Source organism: Oncorhynchus mykiss, chromosome 17 (assembly GCF_013265735.2).
Source record: "Oncorhynchus mykiss isolate Arlee chromosome 17, USDA_OmykA_1.1, whole genome shotgun sequence".
In the NCBI taxonomy this organism is placed as follows: Eukaryota; Metazoa; Chordata; class Actinopteri; order Salmoniformes; family Salmonidae; genus Oncorhynchus; species Oncorhynchus mykiss.
Genome location: NC_048581.1, coordinates 20,524,444 through 20,545,889, shown reverse-complemented (window position 1 = coordinate 20,545,889; position 21,446 = coordinate 20,524,444). Strand labels below are relative to the sequence as shown.

Genomic DNA, 21,446 nt, shown 5'->3' with positions numbered 1-21,446 from the left:
CCAAGAGTGCAAAGCTGTCATCAAGGCATAGGATATGTTTTGATCTGTTAAACACTTTTTTGGTTACTACATTATTCTGTATGTGTTACTTGGTAGTTTTGATGTCCACTATTATTCTACATTGTAGAAAATAGTAAAAATAAAGAAAAACTCTTGAATGAGAAGGTAGATTGGTACCCACTCTCTCCAGCGTAGGCCATCGCCCCCCATGTACCCCTCATTGGCTGTGGTGAACGTTTGGCGTGAGTGTCACTGTTTACCACTCCGCCTCTCCACGGAATACCTGGTGGCCTCTGAACAATAGAGCCAGAGAATGTTGGTGTGTTTCAGCGTGCGTGTAACCGAGAAAGGGAGGGTGCACCTAGGTAGACCGGTGACTCACTAATACCGACACTCCTTAATCCATGTAGTTTGGCCGTATTTAGAGGTTGATGAGCAAGGATAGGTGTTGCCATAACAGACTGATAGAGGTGAGGAGGGTTACACAGGAGAGACAAGCCGGTTCAGAGCGACTGGGTTCATCCGAGAGAAGGAAGGAGAAGACACACAGGGATACAGACAGAAAACCCAGCGACCCGTTCCAACAAACTCCTACCTGGGTAAGGGGGATACCTCAGTAGATTTTAGGTGGTTGATGTGTGTACCGTGTATGTCAGCCAGGATGGTTCTTAAAACGGATCATAGACTGTAAGGTATTTAAAAGCTTTGAATTTCTTCATATTTCACATGATCTAATCTAAATCAAAGACGCCTGTGAAAGGGAAGCTGTTGCTACAGTACTGTTTCTCCTACACCTCGCGGAGGTCTTCATTTGACCTCAACCCCTGATGCAATGCCACCCCGCCATGTGTAGGCAGTAAACGATATGGTTGTTTAAACTGATCATAATGCACAGGATCAGGTCTGTTCCAGTTTCGCTGCTAGGAGAACAGGAGTGTTAAGAGTTGACAGGACATGGTCGTCTGGTTAGAAACACAGGATATTAACAACAGGTTGTCAGAGCGTATCTAACTGAAGTAGATCTACATATGCTGCATGTGTCGTACTGTTTGTGCGGTTTCTATGTTCTGGTGCTATGAGCTTGCAGTGTACATTGTGTGTTTGAGTATTACTCCACACGTTGTTCTGAACAGAATGTCGTTGGACAGGCCTGGCAGGGGTATGTCGTTGGACAGGCCTGGCAGGCGTGTGGGGGTGTGGCTGGAAATTGGTCACCCGTGCACATGATGCATGCACACACACAAGGAAAGAGAGATGGGGGGAAAGTTTGACACTACACAGGCAGATCAGTGAACACAGACAATACCTCACCTGTAACTTGAATCTTTGCATCTCTGATACACACACATTCCAATTGAAAGATAGATACGCACACACCAGACACACTGTAACACCTCTTCTGGATTATTCTTTGAATGATAATTGCCACAGGATGACTGACCCAGGTTAGATGATAAAACAAGAGGCAACCCAGCCCACATTTCCAGTTGAACTTTCAGGTGTGTTCATCATGGCAGTTAGACAGACTGGGTGTGAGAGAGAAGCCTGCGGCTACACACAAAGACACACGCCCTTACATGTTATTCCCACGCTGATAACTAGTGGTATGGAGAACAAAGTCATTTATTCACGCGAATGAACATCATCTTGACCATCAGGCATACTGTAAGTAATACCTCTTCAGTATCTGTAACTAATCTCTCTCTCTTTCAGCTATGACTGACGTCCTCCCCGACAGCCATGCCAGAACTCCAGAGCCAGAGCTCCGCCTGGTCCTCCTAGGGACCATCGGCTGTGGCAAGACCCTGTCAGGAGACACCCTCCTGGGCCAGTCCTCCTCCGGCTCTCCTTCCTCCTCTGGTTCTTCGCCCAGGCTTTGCCAGCTGAGGCCTGGGGCCTCCGAGGGCCGGAGGTTGACTGTGGTGGAGGCCCCTCGCTGGTACTGGAGCGGGGGCCACATGGAGGCTGGGGTGAGGAAGGAGACAGAGAGGGCACTTGAGCTGGCTGCCCCGGGGCCACACGCCTTCCTGCTGCTGGTTCCTGTCGGCCAGTTCACCGAGGTGGGTCTAATAGTTCTCTAATCGTTCAGAGAAGTTCTATGTTTCTTTGTTATTGAGTCTCTGGTGTTTTGTCATGTAGTTTTACCACGGTGTTGTGAGTCCTGAACAGTCTCTATGTTCTGTGTTATTTCCTTTTGTTTGACTTAATGATGCACATTGTGCTTATGAATACCATGTATTTGCATCGTTCTAATTGATCCAGGTGGAGCACAGAGTGCCCGCTGAGCTGGAGGAGGTGTTTGGGGAGGGGGTGTTGAAACACACCCTGGTACTGTTCACCTGTGGAGACTACCTGATGGGCCAGGGGGCGGGACAGTACCTGGAGGGAGAGGACCCTGGGCTCAGGGAGGTGATTGACAGGTGTGGGGGCCAATACCACGTCCTCAACAACCGCCGACCGCAGGACAGGGAGCAGGTCAGGGAGCTGCTGGAGAAGGTAACCATGACAACCATCCCATCTTATAATGATAGTGATGACAATGGATTCAATTGATGTAGTGCCCGTATGTGCTTCTACTGTCAATTTGTAGGACCCACCCACTTTATTGACACATCACTTTATTGACACATCACTTTATTGACACATCACTTTATTGACACATCACTTTATTGACACATCACTTTCAAATACTTTATTACTATGTCCAGGGAATGTTGCAAATGCGTATAACCACCCTGTTGGTATTTTATATTTGAGGCACTGTGCTTTATTGCAGGTGGAGAACATGGTACAAAAGAACAGAGGATGCTACATACGACAAAACACCCTGCAGAGAGAGATGGAAGAACAAGCGAGGGGGAGAGAGAGGGAACTGAAGGAGAAGGTGGAAGAACAAGCGAGGGGGAGAGAGAGGGAACTGAAGGAGAAGGTGGAAGAACAAGCGAGGGGGAGAGAGAGGGAACTGAAGGAGAAGGTGGAAGAACAAGCGAGGGGGAGAGAGAGGGAACTGAAGGAGAAGGTGGAAGAACAAGCGAGGGGGAGAGAGAGGGAACTGAAGGAGAAGGTGGAAGAACAAGCGAGGGGGAGAGAGAGGGAACTGAAGGAGAAGGTGGAAGAACAAGCGAGGGGGAGAGAGAGGGAACTGAAGGAGAAGGTGGAAGAACAAGCGAGGGGGAGAGAGAGGGAACTGAAGGAGAAGGTAGAAGAACAAGCGAGGGGGAGAGAGAGGGAACTGAAGGAGAAGGTGGAAGAACAAGCGAGGGAGAGAGAGAGAGAACTGAAGAGGTACAAAGTGAAGGAGGAGAAAGAGACTGTGCTGGAATCTAGACACGTCACAAACACAGAGACACGCAGATATTGTGGAAGCCAGAAAAGAGAGGTTACACCTAACTCTGCTATAGAGAGGAGAAGAGAGGAAGAGAGGGAAGAGATCAAGAGAGGGGAAGAGAGTGAGGAGATGGAAAACTGGAAGGAAGAGATGGAGAAGATAAAGAAAGAGAGGGATGAGATAATGAAGAGCAGGAAAGAGAAGGAAGAGATGGAGAGAAAAATAGAGGAAGAGTGGGAGAGGAGAAGAAAAGATGAGATGGAGAAGAGAAGGGGGAGAGAGAGGGAACTGAAGGAGAAGGTGGAAGAACAAGCGAGGGGGAGAGAGAGAGAACTGAAGGAGAAGGTGGAAGAACAAGCGAGGGAGAGAGAGAGAGAACTGAAGGAGAAGGTGGAAGAACAAGCGAGGGAGAGAGAGAGAGAACTGAAGGAGAAGGTGGAAGAACAAGCGAGGGGGAGAGAGAGGGAACTGGAATCTAGACACGTCACCAACACAGAGACACGCAGATATTGGGGAAACAGGAAAAGAGAGGTTACACCTAACTCTGCTATAGAGAGGAGAAGAGATGAAGAGAGGGAAGAGATCAAGAGGAGAAGGGAAGAGATGGAGAGGAAAAGAGAAGAAGAGATTGAGAGGAGAAGAAGGGAAGAGGGGGAAGATATGGAAGAGAAAGTGACTGTGAAACCCTTGGTTAACTGTCTTCAATCAACACCAACACAACAGCAGCAGCCAAAAAAGCCCCAGAATGGTGGTCCAGCACTGTTCACAAGGATCCCTAGTTTCCATCTGACTGAAGGTAAAGACCCATTTTGTATGGAAACTGTCCGCTAGCCACACTTCGGTATGGATATATATGTCCATTACTCAAACCAAGCTCAAACAAACTACTTTGACACTGAAAGTAATGTGTGGCAATGAAGGGTTGTTCACTAGACTGTTCCTTTGTTGTAATTCTATATTTTTGTCTCTAGAGGGCGCTATACTCTCACACCTGTCCGAACTCGAAGCAAAACCAGCCCAGAAAGTTGTTAATACCTGTAAGTCACATACTTCTCAGTGTAACACGACAATGTCAATTGTGGTGTTTTTTAACTTTCCCCCATTTCATCTAAATGTGAGAGAGATCTAAACATACTGTCTGTCCTTGTCAGTCTGCCACAGAATCAACAGCTTTGGAGTGATCTAAACATACTGTCTGTCCTTGTCAGTCTGCCACAGAATTAACAGCTTTGGAGTGATCTAAACATACTGTCTGTCCTTGTCAGTCTGCCACAGAATCAACAGCTTTGGAGTGATCTAAACATACTGTCTGTCCTTGTCAGTCTGCCACAGAATCAACAGCATTGGAGAGAAGACAACCTCCTACTCTTTACCCTCCTCCTCCTCCTCCTCCTCCCAGTCAGAGTTGCGTGTGGTTCTGCTGGGTAGGTCAGGGTCAGGGAAGAGTGCAGCAGGTAATATCATACTGGGGCGGGAGGAGTTTGTGTCTCGACCAGACATTACCACAGCCGTCACTCAGGACTGTCAGAAGAGCAGGGCCCTCGTTGCCGGGAGACGGGTTAGTGATTGATTAATCGTTATTACAGCTTTATTGGGTTTCTATTTTCTTAATCATTGAATAATATGAGGTCTATTGACTTCTATTGAGGTCTATTGAGTTCTATTGAGGTCTATTGAGGTCTATTGAGGTCTATTGAGGTCTATTGACTTCTATTGAGGTCTGCAGTTTGACTTGTTTCAAACTGAAACCCATCAAGTATTATGTCTAAGAATGTTATAGTGTTAATGACTGTAAACACTTTCACAGTAAATGTGGGGGGGGGGTCAAGTTGAACTTTTGCGTCAGTAAAATCAATATAGTAGTGACCTCAAATGATAAGCTACATGCCAGTAATTTCAGACCTCAACAAATCCTCTTCTCCTCTTCTTTATCCTCCCTCTAACCTCCAGGTGGCAGTGGTGGACACTCCAGACTGGTTCCGCTCCGAGCACCCTCCCGATGTGGTCCGTTCCCAGCTGTCGTCCTGTGTGGCCCTCTCGGCCCCTGGCCCCCACGCCTTCATCCTCTGTGTCCCCGTGGACCAACCAGCCCAGGCAGAGCTACAGGCTCTAGGGGCCCTAGAGAAAGTCTTTGGTCCCGGGGCGGTCCGGACCCACACCCTGGTCCTCTTCACTCACTCCGATCGGTTGAAGGAGAGCGGGAAAGTGGGAGTGGAAGGAGTGGAGAAGTATATCTCCAGCCAGAGGAGAGATTTGTTGGAGTTGGTTAAACGATGTGGGGATCGGTATCATGTGATGGAGAGAGGGAGCGGAGGAGAAGAGGAGGAGGAGAGGAAGAGGAGGAGTGTGGGGGAGTTATTGGAGAAGGTGGAGCAGACGGTGAGAGAGGGAGGAGGAGAGTGTTTCTCCTGTCCGCTCTTCCAGGAGGCGGAGGATAGGGTGAGACAGAGACAGGAGGAGATAGTGAGGGAGAGGAGGGGAAGAGGAGAGGAGGTGAAGAGACAAGCGCTTCATTCCTACTCCATGCAGCCCTTGAGAGAGACAGAGGAAGATGTGGATGAGGAGGAGAACGAGAGAACGAGAGAGGAGGCGGAGAAGAGTGTGAGCGCCCTGGAATTGGAAAATCTTCCCTCGCTCTCGTCCTCTTCTGCATGGTATTCGTCGCTCCTTCGCTCGGTGTGGGAGAAGGTGGAGGCGGGAGCGAGTAAGGTCCCCAAGCTGACGGCTGGAGGTGCGCTGCTGGGTGGGGTGGTGGGCGTGTTCTTTGGAGGGCCCATAGGGGGAGCTATAGGGGCCACTGCTGGATCTGTGGTCACTGAGGTGGGGAGAAGGAGGTTTAGCCAGACAAAGAACTCAGCAGAAGAGACAGATGCCACAGGGAGAATAGAAGGAGAAATCTTGGACAAGGTGTTGAAAACCGAGTGAGAGAGTCAGATCCACACACGTTGATATATGAGAGATTAGAGGTTTCTACCTATGATATATATCCACAGGTGATTGCCTGTGACCGCGCAGACGTTGTATATATATCTGTGATTATAAACTGGGTTGGTCGAGCCCTGAATGATGATTGGCTGACAGCCGTGGTATATCAGACAGTATACCACGGGTATGACAAACATTTATTTTTACTGCTCTAATGACGTTGGTAACCAGTTGATAATAGCAATAAGGCACCTCGGGGGTTTGTGATATATGGCCAATATACCATGGCTATATACTACGTTGCATCGTGCCTAAGAACAGCCCTTAGCCGTGGTATATTTTACATATACCACACCCCCTCGGGCCTTATTGCTTAAAAATAATGTTGGTAATATTGTATATCTGTGAACATAATGTTGGTAACATTGTACAACATATACTGATGTGTAAGTTGTTTTGCGGCAAATACCGGTTCTCATTGACTATTTCAATGTTTTGTTGTATTTCTTTTCCAGCTATTACAATTATGACTTGTTAAATAACTCACATGTGCTACATCATTATTATTCAAATTACATTCAACATGGTTTCTTTAAATGTTAATCCGTTTATTAATGCTAATAAAACACATTGCATGATAATATCATTCAGTTGGGTTTGAAGGCCTACAATATGTAAAGTTGGTCCTGCAAATATGTAATAAAACCCAGAGGGGAGGCAGAGGCAAGGGGGTATTATCTCCATGTCCCAGACTGCTTTGCCTCACCCTCCAGGCCTCTTGTATCAGTAGGACTGGATAGAGCAGGTCTAGGACACCAGCCCCTACCACACCAACCACCTCTCCTCTGTGTGATCTGATCCTCAGGGGCCTCCGTAGTTCACCCTACAAGCTCTCACAGTCTCACGTCAGAATTAGACGTTCATCCATGTTTCTCAAAGTGTTTGAGGTTGAGTTTAGGCGTTAACTCCAAATTCTTAAGGTTAGGCATTCATCCTGAATGGTTCATGCAACGATTAAGGTTTGGCATAGGCTTAAAACAAAATATCAAAAACAACTTTATATCACTGGATTCGAACATGCAACCTTTGACCCTTTGGAACCACAGGCAGATGCTTATGCTCATCTACAATGCCCTAGAAAAGCCAAAACCTACTTTACGGTAACAGCTGTTGGGCGGCACGGAGGGAGCCGGCCGTGGAGCGCACCACTGTTGGCCTGCACGGAGGGAGCCAGGGCCAGGTTGGCACGTCAGAGATGGAGGCTAGAGGCAGAGGCAATAGGGTTATGTAACCAGTCCTTCCTGTTGTGTCAGAGCGACCGGGTGTGGTGGGGGGTCTGAGAGAGAGAAAGGGAGAGGGAACGAGGGCCTTTGTGGCTGATTTTCTCTTATTTCCGGCTCTTTTTTTGCCCTTCCCTCTCTCCCCTCTTCCATGCATGTAGCGGTTGATTGCACCACAACAACTTAATGGCTGTAGATGAGACAGCACTAACTGTAGAGCCATTTCCTGGCCACCTGATAACTGGAGACACGCAGCCAACCTGGGGGAAAGGGTTGAGGGGGACACCAACTAGGGCTGGGAGATATCGGCAACATTTTTGACAGTATTTGACCTTTTTTTATAATAAAAGTTCTAAATATGCTTCATGAGTAGTGCAGGACCGTAGGTAGGGTGGCAACAAATACATTCTAGGTGGTTTCAACGGGGCTGTTTAATCAAACTTCATCCTAACATTATTTTCAGCATTTTCATCCATTTCTGCGTTTTCTTCATTCGTGTACCACTTTATCATCTCTCCTCGCTGTACCACTTTATCATCTCTCCTCGCTGTACCACTTTATCATCTCTCCTCGCCGTACCACTTTATCATCTCTCCTCGCTGTACCACTTTATCATCTCTCCTCGCTGTACCACCTTTGTTTTGTCTTTGTGTGCCTCCATGTTGTGAAAAAGTTACTTTTTCTTTATCAGAATAATTATTCTACTAGGTTTCCATAACTAGGTTTCCATAACTAGGTTTCCATAACTAGGTTTCCATAACCAGGTTTCCATAACTAGGTTTCCATAACTAGGTTTCCATCCCATATGCACATTTTCCCACCAGTGTTGTGTCTCCACCAAACTGACTTGTTGAGGATAAAAATCAGTGTGTGATGACGTAGTGCACAAAAACATGTATTTTTCGGTTAAGGTTTCTTGTACTGAATAAAAATTGAAAGTTCAACGTGTTTCCTTCGCTTTTTTACCGATAGTTGTGACACAAAAACTGTTACATTAAATAGCATATGTGCCTACTCTGGTCGTGCGCGCCAGCCAACAACAGCTATACAGTGCAGGTAATGCAGGCGGTGCAGGTAGGCTAGTCTACATGATGAGATTATTATGGCTAAGAGAGAGAATATTTTGTCAAACAGCAGTCAAGCACCAATCATCATGTCACCAGAATAAGACATTTTTGGAAAGGTGTATCAAGAGGACCACACATCATATCATCGTGTGACTCCAAGTTTACGTCGATATGATGGTTATTATATCAATATTTACGCATAAAGGCATTTCCACCGCCATTTCACGCATAATACACCACCCCTTACCCTCCACCCCCCCCCCCACCACCACCAACACCACCACCCCTTACCCTCCACCCCCCCCCCCACCACCACCAACACCACCACCCCTTACCCTCCACCCCCCCCCCCACCACCACCAACACCACCACCCCTTACCCTCCACCCCCCCCCCCCACCACCACCAACACCACCACCCCTTATCTCCACCCCCCCCACCACCACCACCAACACCACCACCCCTTACCCTCCACCCCCCCCACCACCACCAACACCACCACCCCTTACCCTCCACCCCCCCCCCCCACCACCACCACCAACACCACCACCCCTTACCCTCCACCCCCCCCACCACCACCACCAACACCACCACCCCTTACCCTCCACCCCCCCCCACCACCACCAACACCACCACCCCTTACCCTCCACCCCCCCCCCACCACCAACACCACCACCCCTTACCCTCCACCTCCCCCCCACCACCACCAACACCACCACCCCTTACCCTCCACCCCCCCCCCCCACCACCACCAACACCACCACCCCTTACCCTCCACCCCCCCCCACCACCACCAACACCACCACCCCTTACCCTCCACCCCCCCCACCACCACCCCTTACCCTCGGTCAATGAAATCATGTTGAACGTGGAATAGACTTTGAATCTGTGCACAGTGGGTAGGGTTAGGGTTATGGGCTATGGCTTGGGTTAGGGTTGAGCTGGGATGTGGACAGGAAGTTGGTGTTAGGGTTGAGCTGGGATGTGGACATGAAGTTGGTGTTAGGGTTGAGCTGGGATGTGGACATGAAGTTGGTGTTAGGGTTGAGCTGGGATGTGGACAGGAAGTTGGTGTTAGGGTTGAGCTGGGATGTGGACATGAAGTTGGTGTTAGGGTTGAGCTGGGATGTGGACAGGAAGTTGGTGTTAGGGTTGAGCTGGGATGTGGACAGGAAGTTGGTGTTAGGGTTGAGCTGGGATGTGGACAGGAAGTTGGTGTTAGGGTTGAGCTGGGATGTGGACATGAAGTTGGTGTTAGGGTTGAGCTGGGATGTGGACATGAAGTTAGGGTTAGGGTTGAGCTGGGATGTGGACAGGAGGTTAGGGTTGAGCTGGGCTGTGGACAGGAAGTTAGGGTTAGGGTTGAACTGGGATGTGGACATGAAGCTAGGGTTAGGGTTGAGCTGGGATGTGGACAGGAAGTTGGTGTTAGGGTTGAGCTGGGCTGTGGACAGGAAGTTGGTGTTAGGGTTGAGCTGGGATGTGGACAGGAAGTTGGTGTTAGGGTTGAGCTGGGATGTGGACAGGAAGTTGGTGTTAGGGTTGAGCTGGGATGTGGACAGGAAGTTGGTGTTAGGGTTGAGCTGGGATGTGGACAGGAAGTTAGGGTTAGGGTTGAACTGGGATGTGGACATGAAGCTAGGGTTCATATTAATTCATTCGTATTAGATAAATAAAAATACAAAATGTTCTTATGTGCACTTTCTCACAACACACTTTTTATAGGATCACAAACCAACTTACAGCCATAAAATAAGCACGGTTGATTTTCTGAACACAAAAACACATCTTCACCCATTCACACAACAATACTTTGCCAGCGACTACACTGTCTGTTTCTCAAACTGGACACAGCAGCGAAACAATTGTATGGGTTGAGAAATTGTGCTGATAACAGGGCTGCATGTATTCTGGAGTGCAATAAGAGGATGTTGAATAAGGAAGAGAGAACTAAAACACTCTTTATTTCGGTCAGCTAGCACGGTCAATGTCCCGTATGGCACCCTATTCCCTACATAGTGCACTACTTTTGACCAGAAGTGCACTAAACAGGAAATAGGGTGCCATTTGGGACAACTGTGTCACAATGTTGTCCTCTAAGGGAGGCAGGGTGGGACCATCTTCTTCATCGGACTAAAGAAAGAAAATAGGAAACTTCAAAAATTGCCACATAAACTACTGGCTGAAGGTTACCGTCATTGATGTTTTTTGATGTCTCAAACTTCAGGAAGCAAAGCCATGAGGTCAGCATGGCTCCTTCAGAGGTTTTAGGGCAACTGACACTGTGCTGACTGGATGTACAAACAGTCAAGCCTACATTTCCCAGGTAGCCCTATAGAAGCCTCAGTTCGGATGAAACAGCTTACGTTACCCAGAAAGCCTCAGTCCCACACTGCAGAACACAAAATCCAGACAGAGGGGCAGTTAAACACTACCACAAACTGCTACAAGAACTCAGAACTGACCTTGCAGATATACCATGTCATTGAAAGAACTACATCGATTCCAAAAGTCTCATAGATTGCTGGTAGAGTAGTAAGTACACTGTACATTTTTGTCCTTTCTGTGAGTTTGTCGGATATTATTTACTACCAGGTATTCAATTTTGTCCTCTTTGTGACGTCACATGTCATGTCACCGCTGGTCGTTGGCAAGTGTCACCGCAGTCCGAATCTGACCTTTGACCTTTCCCGGAATGCCCCGCGGCACCACCATTGAGCTCTTAGCCCCGCCCCCCAGGTTCTCCTCACTGTCTGTGTTGCTATAGCAACTGGAGGTCGGGGAGGTTGCCAAGGCGATGATCGATGAGTCTGTGGAGTCTCCTCTGTCGTGGTAGACCATAGTTGAAGAGGGAGTGTCACCCTGGAAAAGTGGGTGCATATCCTTGTTGTTCAGCCCCGCTTGGGCCCTCTCATCCTGGGTCTCCTCCTCAGGCGAGCCCCTGGCTTTGTCTTGGGACTGGTCGTTGAGCAGGGTGACAAGGAAGTCGATGTACTTCATGGCCAGTCGGAGGATCTCATTCTTGGAGAGCTTCTTGTCCGGAGGGTGGGTGGGGATTAGCCTGCGGAGGTCTGAGAAGGCCCCGTTGACGTTCTGCTGGCGCCAACGCTCCCGGCTGTTGGTGAACACACGCCTCGCCAGCTTCTGAGGAGGGCCCGCTGGATGAGGATACACAGGCACAGTGCATTAAATACACATACCTACTAGTATGCACATGTACATACACGCAACTGAATATCAGGAAGGGGTTCCTAATATTTGGTATACTCAGTGTATATCACAGGAGGTTGGTGGCACCTTAATTGGGGAGGACGGGCTTGTGGTAATGACTGGAGCGGAATCAGAGGACTGGTATCAAATCCATCACATACATAGTTTCCAGGATGCCATTCCATTTACTCCGTTCCGACCATTATCATGAGCTGTCCTCCCCTCAGCAGCCTCCTGTGGTGTATGTGTACATACATACACTACATAAACTGTATCTCATTGATTTGTCATATGCTGGTATTGGTCAGTAGTCCATGGACAGTCACACCAGTTTATCTTCTATTTACCATCACTGAGATCCAACTCATAGTGTGAGGAGGACCGTCTCTTGATGCTTCTACTGGAAAAGATTCCATAGTTACCAGAGGGACCAAGATGAGAACTGAGAGAGAGAAGGAGAGAATCTAATCAAATCAAATCTCATTTTAACGGTGGCTTACAAATACTTAACAGATGTTATTGCAGGTGTAGCGAAATGCTTGTGTTACTAGCTCCAACAGTGCAGTAATATCTAACATACACAACAATACACATGAATCTTGGAATTAAGAAATATAGAAACATTAGGACAAGCAATGTTGGAGTCCGGAGTACAAATGTATATTTGCAGTTGAAGTCGGAAGTTTACATACACTTAGGTTGGAGTCATTAAAACTCGTTTTTCAACCACTCCACAAATGTCTTGTTAACAAACTATAGTTTGGCAAGTCGGTTAGGACATCTACTTTGTGCATGACACAATTCCAGTGGGTCAGAAGTTTACATACACTAAGTTGACTGTGCCTTTAAACAGATTGGAAAATTCAAGAAAATGATGTCATGACTTTAGAAGCTTCTGATAGGCTCATTGACATCATCTGAGTCAATTGGAGGTGTACCTGTGGATGTATTTCAAGGCCTACCTTCAAACTCAGTGCCTCTTTGCTTGACATAATGGGAAAATCAAAAGAAATCAGCCAAGACCTCAGAAAAAAAATGGTAGACCTCCACAAGTCTGGTTCATCCTTGGGAGCAATTTCCAAAAACCTGAAGGTACCACGTTCATCTGTACAAACAATAGTACGCAAGTATAAACACCATGGGACCACGCAGCCGTCATAGCGCTCAGGAAGGAGGCTCGTTCTGTCTCCTAGAGATGAACGTACTTTGGTGCGAAAACTGCAAATCAATCCCAGAACAACAGCAAAGGACCTTGTGAAGATGCTGGAGGAAACAGGTACAAAAGTATCTATATCCACAGTAAAACGAGTCCTATATCGACATAATCTGAAAGGCGCTCAGCAAGGAAGAAGCCACTGCTCTAAAACCGCTATAAAAAAGCCAGACTACAGTTTGCAACTACACATGGGGACAAAGATCGTACTTTTTGGAGAAACGTCCTCTGGTCTGATGTAACAAAAATATAACTGTTTGGCCATAATGACAATCGTTATGTTTGGAGGAAAAAGGGGGATGCTTGCAAGACGAAGAACACCATCCCAACCGTAAAGCACGGAGTTGGCAGCATCATGTTGTGGCGGTGCTTTGCTGCAGGAGGGACTGGTGCACTTCACAAAATAGATGGCATCATGAGGCAGGGAAATTATGTGGATATATTGAAGCAACATCTCAAGACATCAGTCAGGAAGTTAAAGCTTGGTCGCAAATGGGTCTTCCAAATGGACAATGACTCCAAGCATACTTCCAAAGTTGTGGCCAAGTGGCTTAAGGACAACAAAGTCAAGGTATTGGAGTGGCCATCACAAAGCCCTGACCTCAATTCCATAGAACATGTGTGGGCAGAAGGAGGCCTACAAACCTGACTCGGTTACACCAGCTCTGCCAGGAGGAATGGACCAAAATTCACCCAACTTATTGTGGGAAGCTTGTGGAAGGCTACCCGAAATGTTTGACCCAAGTTAAACAATTTAAAGGCAATGCTCCCAAATACTAATTGAATGTATGTAAACTTCTGACCCACTGGGAATGTGATGAAAGAAATAAAAGCTGAAATAAATCATTCTCTCTTGTGACATTTCACATTCTTAAAATAAAGTGGTGATCCTAACTGACCTAAGACAGGGAATTTTTACTAGGATTAAATGTCAGGAATTGTGAAAAACTGAGTTTAAATGTATTTGGCTAAGGTGTATGTAAACTTCTGACTTCAACTGTGTTTATTCGTGGTGGGACGTGTAGACATTGTGGACAGTCTGTGGATAGAATATGTAGTATATCTGAAGAATACGTAGGATAGACTTGTATATGTATAGCAAAAGTTAAATATAATGGCCTTGACTAGACTACAGTATAACCATATGAAAGTGGGTAAAACAGTATGTAAACATTATGAAACATTATTATAGTGGCGTCCAAAGAGGGAGGAACGTGAGAGAGTTTTCATTGGAAATGAAAGATAACAAATAAAAGTATGCAAGCAATAAAATAATATAAACTGTAGAAGTACAAACGATGCTATTCAGGGGAGTAATCATATTTTAAATGGTTTTCAAATTGTTAAATGGATTTGAAATGGCAAAAAAAAACATTTCAAATTGACTGAGGGAGAGAAAGCGAGCAAAGCGATCTGTATGGTGATTATGTTTGGGATGTTGATGGAGTGTGCATGCTGTCAGCAGGCTCTCTCTCGTTAGGGCTGACACTGGCAGAGACATGCTGCTAGAATAGAACAACGCTCCTGCTGAAAACGAAGAGGAAGAAGGATATTTCATCATACTGATTCTAGGAAATGGGGCTCTATGGGGAAGTAGTAGTTCTAGTTTAATAATTGGTTAGGATTTAAGGGTTAGGAAAAGCAGAAAGAGAAATCTACGTTATAAACAGTCAGTTGTTGTAGTGAAACTGTCAGTTATAGTGGAACAGTTTGCCATACAGTATCAGAAAGCCAGTCATAACATGAAATATGATAATGCAAGTGGAGGCTGCTGAGGGGAGGACAGCTCATTATAATGGTTGGAATGGAGTCATTGGAATGACATCAGCCACATGGAAACCTCGTCTTTGATCTGTTTGATGTCATTCCATTGACTCCATTCCAGCCATTATAATGAGCTGTCCTCCCCTCAGCAGCCTCCACTGGATAATGGAATATAATGTGAATATGAAACATTTCCCTATCACCTGCTGAAGAAGTGGTGTGATGGCAGGTACTGGTGGGGCAGCAGGGGGCCCTGGGAGGGGATGGGTGGGGCCCCTGGTCTGGTCCCTGACAGAGAGGTGAGCTGGGTGAGGCGGATGGCCCCGTGGTGGTGGGTGTGATGGTAAGGGTCATGGTGGTGGGGGTGGTTGGGGATGGGGTGCAGGGTGGTTAGAGGGGTGTTACTGGGGAGGGAGAGGGGGTGGGGGGGTTTACTGTGTCCCAGACTAATAACAGGGATGTGGGGAGGGAGGGGGGCAATAGAGGAAAAGGAGGAAGAAGAGGAGGAGGAGGATGGGGGGAGGATGGCAGGGGTAGTGGATGTAGACACTGGGGCTGGGAGGAGGGGAGGCGGAGAGGAGGAGGGGGCTTTCGGAGAGGAGCGAATGAAACCTCCTCCCTTGGTGTTGTTTGTTTCCATGGAGACCGGTGGTTCAGGTGCGATGTTGGTGGCGGCAGGGTGGTCAAGCAACTTGGTAGGGGACTCTGGAGGTGGAGGAGGGGAGGCAGGGGGGCTAGGTGGGACAAACCTGTCTCCCGGACTCCCTGCTTCATTATCCGGTGGTGGGCTGCTAGCGTCAAGTGAAGCCGGTGAGGGGGTCTGCTGAGGGCTCAGTTGTTCAGACTCCGACAGGGGGTCAGAGTGGGGGGAGGCAGAGGTGGGGTTCAGTTTCTCCATCATGGTACCTGTGGGAAGGCACCCCACCACTGCACCCCTCACCCCTTCCGCTGTTCTGTCTCTCTCACCCAGCATAGTGTCTCGGCCACTAGCTGCTGCTGCTAGACGCCTATAGACCTCCACAGACCTCTCTCAGCCCCGGTCCTCTGCGGCTACTCCAGATAATATCTCCTTATTATGCTGTTAGTCCCCTGGTCCTCCTGAACGACGGGTTGTGTACTGCTGTTATTAATCAGTCCAGAGATGTCTGTGATGGGCTGTCTGGGTCCTGGGTTTTCAGGGGTCAGGTGTCAGTGGGTGGTGTTGAAGCTAAGGCTGATGGCCTCGGGTTTGGCTCAGTCCAGTCTTATTGTCACCTCTCATTCTGAGGGCTGTTGCATGTGTGAGAGTGAGTGTGTGTGTGAGAGCGAGTGTGTGTGTGTGAGTTTGTGTGTGTGTGAGAGAGAGAGAGAAGGAAAAAAAGGAGAGAGCGTGTGAGTGTGATCTTGCATTCATGGCCCCACTCAAGAGGCTGTGTCCAATCTACAGTGGCTGGGCAGACGATGCTAACATCAATAATCATGTGCCAGTGTTTACTAGTGGTCTGACCGAGGCGTCTCTGGATCTTCTTGGAGCTCCACAGCAGACTAGTTGGTCTGGTTTTAAGTTAAGTAGTCTAGACTTTTTCCCAATAGTACATCCTGAAGAATAGCCAAGTCCGTTGTCTTTGAATGAGTCACCTTCGGCCGACGCTGTTGATTAGTCCCCCAGTCTGTCTGTCTGTCTTTTCGGATATGAATCAAACTGTCCATACAATCCACATTGTCCCAGGTGCATAAAGATTGGACGGTTTTCAAACCTGTAGAACAAAAGAGATAAGACACATTTGCTTTACATGATTTAGTGGGTCAAATACTGGAATTAATGAAATGTTATTTTCCTGTCAAATCACCAGTTGGCAACCCATCCCTTAATGGATTAATTGGCACATAAACAAACATTACAATAATTCACTTTGGTAATTCAGTGATAATTCTTCTTCTGGAAGTGGTGAATATAAAATAAAGATAGATTAAGAATTTTGAATTAATTAGGAAATTAAAATGACACATTTTTCCATATATAATCTACATCAAAGCTAAATCTAGTATCCCTGGCCCTCTCACGGGCTGATGACAGGCTCAACATGGTTGTCATGGGTGTCCATTGTTTGGTATCATACTGCGTGTGTGTTTTCCTCATTTCAAGGAAGTTCACAGTTGTCTTCTAGGTTCTGCTTCTGCAAGACTTGGATGATTCATTATTCATGGCTGGATTGTGCAACCGTCTCTTCTCCTTATGCAAAGCCATATGTTTGGGGCCAATCCAACACATCACTGAGTACCTGCCTCTGTATTACCAAGCATGGTGGTGGCTGCATCATGGCAACAGTATGCTCAACATCAGCAAAGGCTGGGGGAGTTTTTTAGGATAAAAAGAAACGGAATAGAGCTAAGCACAGGCAAAATCCTAGAGGAAAACCTGGTTCAGTCTGCTTTTTTTTTTTTCAACAGACACTAGGAGACAAATTCACCTTTCTGCAGGACAGTAACCTAAAACACGAGGCCAAATCTACACGGGAGTTGATTACCAGGAAGACGGTGAATGTTCCTGAGTGGTGAAGCTACAGTTTTGACTTAAATCTGCATGAAAATTGCTGTCTAGCCTTGATCCCCAACACCTTGACAGAGATTGAATAATTTTAAAAATGATAATGGGCAAATATTGCACAATTCAGGTGTGTAAAGAAACGTACCCAAGAAGCCTCACAGCTGTCATCGCTGCTAAAGCTGTTACTAGCGTGTAGTGACTCAGGGAGGTGAATACTTATCTAATCAAGAAATATTACTGTTTACTTTTTCATTCATCTAACAAAAAAATTGTGAATTTTTCTTCCACTGACATTCTAAAGTATTTCGTGTAGATCATTGGGAAGAAATGACATATATCTTGAGAGAGAGAACAGGCAAGGTGAGCTTTCAATATAAACATTTGATTCATAGAAAAGTTTAATAATAAAAAACGACAATGGAACAAATACTCCCAAAGATGTGTTGAAGTCTTTCTTTTTGTTACATGTTTTTTTGTGATCAAATTATAATGTTTAATTAATTGCTTGACCATTTACTTGTGTCATGAAGAGTATGTTACCTTCAATGTTCAGCTGCCTTTATGTCTACAATTCAATTTGAACTTGATTACATTTTAGTTAATGTTCGTAACGATTCAGATTTTTGGTTGTTGTTGTCATATTGTATTTCTGTGTAAACTCAATGCACTCATTTGTTGTTCATTTCAAGTCATAAATTATGAATATAATTTGGTGGTCTTATATCTGTATGGCTGCAAAGATACATATTTTTTATGTATATGATGTTCTGTTTATTATAGCTGTGGTAAATACACAAACATGTATTTTATTGTAATGGTTTCTACAATATTTATTTGATCAAAGAACAGGCAATAACACATAACAGGTTTTCCTCCATAAAAAAAATTAGCACAAAGAAAAATGAACTATAACTTCAGGCAATAAATTAACAACAATAACTTACGATAAATGGCTTTGAACTCAATAGCATTTACCCTATACAGTAATATTTAAATTGACCAGTGCAGACCTACTCACCTACGCAGCATGAGAACCAGCGTGCTCTGTCAGAACAGTTGTTTACCCACAGGACCCTACAGTACCATAGGTAAGGTAGCACATGGCACATCTACTTTCCGTCCTCCTTAAATAAATTGGGAACTCCAGTAATGTTTAAAAAAATATGTAATATCATAAATCCAAAAGACCAAGAGATGAAGTCAAAAATTGGTCAAGGAATAACAAAATTAACATAATGCCCTTTTGAGTCCTTTGTGGTGATTCTGTTGAACGAAGGCGCACAAGCTGACAAGGTGATGCTGACCATGTCGTACTCGTGTTCTTATGTCATTCTCTAGTTCCCAATCTCTCTTTCTTTACTTTCTTCCCTCCTCTCCCTCCATGCCAGGAAGAGACAGAGCTCTAGTTGGATGGCGAGAGAGAGAGGTGAGAGAGAGTGAGAGAGAGAGAGAGAGAGAGAGAGAGAGAGAGAGAGAGAGAGAGAGAAAGAGGGGGCAAGAGAGAGAGAGGGAGCAAGAGAGAGAGGGAGCGAGAGGGAGCGAGAGAGAGAGGGAGAGAGAGCGAAGGGATAGACTGAGAGACACAGAAGAGAGAAAGAGAGAGAAAGAGAGAGAGACAGAGAGAGAGAACTTCGTTGCAAGGAGAGTTTTTCCGCTCCCCACTGGACAAGAGGATGTGCTAGTACAATGTGGTGGCTACTGATAACGCTCTCAAAGCCGCCTGTGGCCGGCAGATAAGGAAATGTACCCCCCTCCTCTCCTCTCCTCTCCCCCTCCCCCCAACCCCAATACCAACACACGCTCGCGCATACATGCGCATGCACACGTACGCATGCGCATACAATCTCACTCTGTATAGACATACAGTCATGGGTTCACACACACACAGGCACGCGTCGTTCCACCAGGGCAGCCAATCCTAGAATATGAAGGGACTTGGATGGTAACCATAATGGAGGGAATGTGTTTGCATCACAATAGAATAACACCACAAAGGAAGCCATGCAGACACCTACAGACAATAGATCTTATTGGGGAAACCTAATATATCCATGTCCTATTTAAACTACTTCCCTGTCTGCAGCACTTGCAGCACCCTGGCTCTGACAAGTGTTTACCATAGGATCAACAGAGGTGGGAAAAGGTAGACAGAGAGAGAGAAAGAAAAGGATAGAGAGAAAAATATAGAAATGGAGACCGTCCGGGTTGTTTCTGTGATTACATCATCACACCTGTGGCACTGCATTGCATGGTGGCCAATACTGTCATCTCAGTAACTTTCCTCAAGACTCTGCTTCCTCTCTCTCTCTTTCTCTCTCTCAAGGTCAATTCCTCTTTTTTATTGTCTCCGTCATTTCCTACCCAGACAGTCTGAAAGACAAACATTGCAAAGGCCCCAGAGAATGATGACCATTCGGGACCTGTGATGGCATAGTCTAAGTATCACTGTTCGTTTACATATTAAACCAATCATCATGAGTTTAGCTCCTATGAGTTTAGCTCCTATGAGTTTAGCTCCTATGAGTTTAGCTCCTATGAGCATAGCTCCTATGAGTATAGCTACTACGAGTATAGCACCTATGGGTATAGCTACTATGAGTTTAGCTACTATGAGTATAGCTACTATGGGTATAGCTACTATGAGTTTAGCTACTATGGGTATAGCTACTATGAGTTTAGCTACTATGGGTATAGCTACTATGAGTTTAGCTACTATGGGTATAGCTCCTATGAGTTTAGCTACTATGGGTATAGCTACTATGGGTATAGCTACTATGGGTATAGCTACTATGAGTTTAGCTACTATGGGTATAGCTACTATGAGTTTAGCTACTATGGGTATAGCTACTATGAGTTTAGCTACTATGGGTATAGCTACTATGGGTATAGCTACTATGGGTATAGCTCCTATGAGTTTAGCTCCTATGAGTATAGCACCTATGGGTATAGCTACTATGAGTTTAGCTACTATGAGTATAGCTACTATGGGTATAGCTACTATGAGTTTAGCTACTATGGGTATAGCTACTATGAGTTTAGCTACTATGGGTATAGCTACTATGAGTTTAGCTACTATGGGTATAGCTCCTATGAGTTTAGCTACTATGGGTATAGCTACTATGGGTATAGCTACTATGGGTATAGCTACTATGAGTTTAGCTACTATGGGTATAGCTACTATGAGTTTAGCTACTATGGGTATAGCTACTATGAGTTTAGCTACTATGGGTATAGCTACTATGGGTATAGCTACTATGGGTATAGCTACTATGAGTTTAGCTACTATGGGTTTAGCTACTATGGGTATAGCTACTATGAGTTTAGCTACTATGGGTATAGCTACTATGGGTATAGCTACTATGAGTTTAGCTACTATGGGTTTAGCTACTATGGGTATAGCTACTATGAGTTTAGCTACTATGGGTATAGCTACTATGGGTATAGCTACTATGGGTATAGCTCCTATGAGTTTAGCTACTATGGGTATAGCTACTATGAGTTTAGCTACTATGGGTATAGCTACTATGAGTTTAGCTACTATGGGTATAGCTACTATGGGTATAGCTACTATGGGTATAGCTCCTATGAGTTTAGCTACTATGGGTATAGCTACTATGAGTTTAGCTACTATGGGTATAGCTACTATGGGTATAGCTACTATGGGTATAGCTACTATGAGTTTAGCTACTATGGGTATAGCTACTATGAGTTTAGCTACTATGGGTATAGCTACTATGAGTTTAGCTACTATGGGTATAGCTACTATGGGTATAGCTCCTATGAGTTTAGCTACTATGAGTTTAGCTCCTATGAGTATAGCTACTATGAGTTTAGCTACTATGGGTATAGCTCCTATGAGTTTAGCTACTATGAGTTTAGCTCCTATGGGTATAGCTACTATGGGTATAGCTCCTATGAGTTTAGCTACTATGAGTTTAGCTCCTATGAGTATAGCTACTATGGGTATAGCTACTATGGGTATAGCTACTATGGGTATAGCTCCTATGAGTTTAGCTACTATGGGTATAGCTACTATGGGTATAGCTACTATGAGTTTAGCTACTATGGGTATAGCTACTATGGGTATAGCTACTATGGGTATAGCTACTATGGGTATAGCTCCTATGAGTTAA

General features: G+C 45.7%; 2 protein-coding genes across 2 annotated transcripts; one reads left to right on the top strand and one right to left on the bottom strand.

Annotated features, from left to right (window-relative positions):
* Positions 1-3,606: 3,606 nt before the first annotated feature.
* Positions 3,607-8,477, top strand: LOC118940353 (GTPase IMAP family member 7-like). Its single transcript, XM_036949285.1, has 4 exons — positions 3,607-4,124; positions 4,300-4,365; positions 4,651-4,886; positions 5,279-8,477. The coding sequence occupies exons 1-4, from the start codon at positions 3,932-3,934 to the stop codon at positions 6,251-6,253; spliced, it is 1,470 nt and encodes a 489-aa protein (XP_036805180.1). The 5' UTR covers positions 3,607-3,931; the 3' UTR covers positions 6,254-8,477.
* Positions 8,478-10,295: 1,818 nt separating this feature from the next.
* lyl1 (LYL1 basic helix-loop-helix family member) lies at positions 10,296-18,779 on the bottom strand. Its single transcript, XM_036949284.1, has 4 exons — positions 18,332-18,779; positions 14,990-16,522; positions 12,157-12,251; positions 10,296-11,757 (listed from the first exon to the last, which is right to left on the bottom strand). Exons 2-4 carry the CDS (start codon positions 15,757-15,759, stop codon positions 11,234-11,236), a joined length of 1,389 nt encoding a protein of 462 aa, XP_036805179.1. The 5' UTR covers positions 15,760-16,522; positions 18,332-18,779; the 3' UTR covers positions 10,296-11,233.
* Between the last annotated feature and the right edge of the window lie 2,667 nt (positions 18,780-21,446).

Bases quoted from the DNA above. Each gene is read 5' to 3' on its own strand.
- LOC118940353 (XM_036949285.1), top strand. From the start codon at position 3,932: ATGGAGAGGAAAAGAGAAGAAGAGATTGAGAGGAGAAGAAGGGAAGAG. The intron at 4,125-4,299 runs GTAAAGACCCAT...TTTTGTCTCTAG, and splicing joins TAGTTTCCATCTGACTGAAG to AGGGCGCTATACTCTCACAC. The intron at 4,366-4,650 runs GTAAGTCACATA...TGTCCTTGTCAG, and splicing joins CCAGAAAGTTGTTAATACCT to TCTGCCACAGAATCAACAGC.
- lyl1 (XM_036949284.1), bottom strand. From the start codon at position 15,759: ATGCTGGGTGAGAGAGACAGAACAGCGGAAGGGGTGAGGGGTGCAGTG. The intron at 12,252-14,989 runs GTGATAGGGAAA...TCTCTCTCTCAG, and splicing joins TCACACCACTTCTTCAGCAG to TTCTCATCTTGGTCCCTCTG. The intron at 11,758-12,156 runs GTAAATAGAAGA...ATCCTCATCCAG, and splicing joins TGAGTTGGATCTCAGTGATG to CGGGCCCTCCTCAGAAGCTG.